General features: G+C 33.4%; 1 protein-coding gene across 1 annotated transcript in view; it reads left to right on the top strand.

Moving 5' to 3' along the window:
- The window catches only part of LOC140918918 (uncharacterized), a 5,855-nt gene extending 3,773 nt beyond the window's left edge, over positions 1 to 2,082 (top strand). Inside the window, exons 5-6 of the mRNA XM_073363922.1 lie at positions 349 to 430; positions 2,009 to 2,082. Of these exons, the coding sequence (XP_073220023.1) occupies positions 349 to 430; positions 2,009 to 2,082 (156 nt within the window). The remainder of the gene's footprint in view (positions 1 to 348; positions 431 to 2,008) is intronic.
- The last annotated feature ends 1,205 nt before the right edge of the window (positions 2,083 to 3,287 follow it).

The following is a 3,287-nucleotide window of genomic DNA, read 5'->3' as shown; positions in this document are numbered from 1 at the left end:
AGAGAGAAGTTACAAATATTAGAAGGATTTTTTTTTTGTGTGGCTGCGACCCCCTCAGTCACAAAAAAGATCCACCAATGCTAGTAATGTTGAAAATGATGGATATATAAGAGAGTTGACCCACACACTCATTGTCTTAGGATTTTGGGTTGAGATGTGGTGTCAATATTTTTTAAGGGTCCTAAACGTTTTGTTTAGTGCTACTGTCGTATTCCGTTGGACTCTCCAACACGTAGAAACATTTTTTTTACGTTTTCTCCACCACTGGTTTCCATGTATGACACCTTCTTAGGTTAGCTTTCATCGGAAGTCCTACAAACGTGTTTCCATGTATGACGCCTTCTTAAGTTAGCTCCCACAGAAAGTCCTAGAAACGTGAACATCATAGAGTCAACGCAACATGGTAGAAACGCTGAAGCAACATTCAGAAGTATGTCCTCTACATTAATACCATATATTTCACTCTTGCAGAAGTTAACTTTGAATCCAAAAACCAACTCAAAACTGAGTTAAACATAAAATTCTAAAAAATTTAGAAACTACATGTGGCTAATTTAAATTGATTGTTGTAATTTATCCACAATTTTTAGAATACAATCTAAAATTAAAAATAAATAAATAAGCATGACTGTGGTGTAGCATTTAGATTTATTCAAGACAATTATCCTTTATATACCTCCTACCTCAATGTTTATCAAAATTCCAACTTTGCCCCACACATTATTCAAATTTTTTCTAAAAGTGTTTTGTTAAAAAATTTCATGTAATGATAAGAGATTGACTTTGTAATCTCAAAGAACACAGTTCAAATCTCATCTAGAATAGTTGTAAAATAGTTATTAGTGTTACCATTGTTAATAATAATCTCTGATTCTCCTTTTTTTTTTTTTTTTTATATAGTAACCCACTATTTTCGTCTATTATTTATATCATATTGGTGTTAATATTATTTTTTTAATGTCAATTTATTAATTTTGAAGCGACTTTGTGTTTAAATTTTCTAATTGCATTGACAATGCAATCTAATAATGTTCACATGATTTTTAAATATCATCTGCATTTTATAATTCTATTTAGTTTTAGAATCTTATGTTTTTAAAATATTAATTTTTTATTATTAACATTTTGAGATTGACAATTATTCAAATAAATATCACAAATTGTAGTAAATCAGATAATAGAAATGTTATATTCTCATGTCTCAAACAATAGGGTTACATGAAGGAATATATAGAGGAGGTAGGCACTCATCCCTCCTCATCAGATAAAGAAATACAATTAATATAATAACTCCTCATAAACTAGAATAAACAGAAAATGAAATAAACTAATGAAGAGAGATTGCAACATAATGACCAAATCCCTCTTATTCTAGGAAAGAAATAACGCTTAATCAACCGTATTAAAGTGGCAGATTTCCACACTCCCCCTCAAGCTAGGTTGTAGATGTTTAGCAATTCTAGCTTGAATGTAAGATTCTCAAATGTTTTTCTTGGCACTGCCTTGGTGAGAATGTCAGCAGTTTGTTGGCTTGTAGGGGTATACTGGAGTGATATATTCCCATTTTCAATATTTTCTTTGATAAAATAACGATCAATCTCAATATATTTTGTCCTATCGTGATGAACATGATTCTTAGCAATGCTATTGGTAGACTGATTATCATACAACACCTTTATGGGAATTGAATTTAAGACTCCAATTTAATGAAGAACCCTATTTAACCATATTCCCTCACAAATACCTTGAGATAAAACTCTAAATTCGGCTTCTGCTGAACTACAAGACACAACAAATTGTTTTTTACTCTTCCAGGTGACTAAGTTTCCCCAAACAAAGGTACAATAGCCTGATGTTGAGCGTCAGTCAGTCACAAAGCCTGTCCAATCAGCATCGATGAATATTTCAATTTCTCTATTTGTTGTTTTCTGGAAAAATAATCCATGGCCTGGTGTCATTTTCAAATATATGAGAATTATGTATACTGCTTCCATATGTTCTTCTGTAGGACAATTCATTAAATGGGTCACTGTGCTCATTGCAATACTAGTGCCTGCAAAACTAATGTCTGGTCTAGTATGAGATAAATAAACGAGCTTTCCAACTAACCTTTGATATCTTCCTTTATCAATTGGTGCACTATTGTCTAGAGTCCTTAGCTTCGTAGTTGCATCCATATGAGTTTCAGATGATTTACATCCAAGCACACATGTCTCTTTTAGGAGATCTAGGACATATTTTCGTTGAGAAACTGAAATACCTTTCTTAGATCAAGAAACCTCCATCCCAAGGAAATATTTGAGATTTCCCAAGTCTTTGATCTCAAATTCTTTGGCTAGGAGACTCTTTAATCTTTTAATTTCTTCATCATGATATCCTGTTAGAATAATATCATCAACATATACAATAAGAATAGCGTTTTCCCTAACAATGATTGTTTTAGAAACATTGTATGATCTATCTGACATTGAATGTATCCAAACTTCCTTACCACCTTTGTGAATCTGTCAAATCAAGCTCTAGGTGATTGTTTTAATCTATACAAAGATTTCTTGAGTTTGCAAACTTTATTTGTATCGGTAGAGGTCTCAAAACCCGGGGGATTCTCCATGTAAACTTCCTCTTTAAGATCACCATTTAGGAAAACATTTTTCACATCCATTTGATAAAGAGGCCAATCAAGATTCGAGGAAAGTGAGAGTAAAATCCGGGTATGAATTCCCAAGTCAGATAACTCCCAAGTGTATGAATTTCCTCCAATATGGATTTCTTCCATTCCGACTTTAGGAGAACTTCATGGATATAATTCGGAATCTAAATTTTATTAAGGTTGCTAACAAAAGCCAAGTGATGCGGAGATGGTTTATCATAAGAGACAAATTGGCAAATAGGATGATTAGTGCAAGACCGTTTGTCTTGTCTTAAAGCAATATGTCTTTCATCATATGGAATAACAATGGGAGTAGGGTCACAATTGACATTACCTTTTGTGTTTTCGATCTTTAAATTCGGGTTGGATTCTTGACAGTCTTCGATTTGCTGCAAAGTTTTCCCTTCATGTTTGTTGTTCCTTCTAGTATAGACACGAAACTCACTTATTTCAGCATATTAGTTTGAATAAAAGGGCTGAACATGAGTCTGCTCTGAAGGTTCTTCTGACACTGGCAGAATAGAGGACTGAGTTTTAAGCAGTTCAGACTGAGAATTAGGCTGGTCTGACACGGGCAGAGGCAGAATAGAAGACTGAGTATTGAGCTGGTCTGACATGGGCAAGGGGAAAGTAGTGA

The sequence above is a fragment of the Cicer arietinum genome, chromosome 1 (genome assembly GCF_000331145.2).
Source record: "Cicer arietinum cultivar CDC Frontier isolate Library 1 chromosome 1, Cicar.CDCFrontier_v2.0, whole genome shotgun sequence".
Classification (NCBI taxonomy): Eukaryota; Viridiplantae; Streptophyta; class Magnoliopsida; order Fabales; family Fabaceae; genus Cicer; species Cicer arietinum.
Note: the sequence above shows the minus strand (reverse complement) of the source record. Positions and strands in the feature narration are given on the sequence as shown.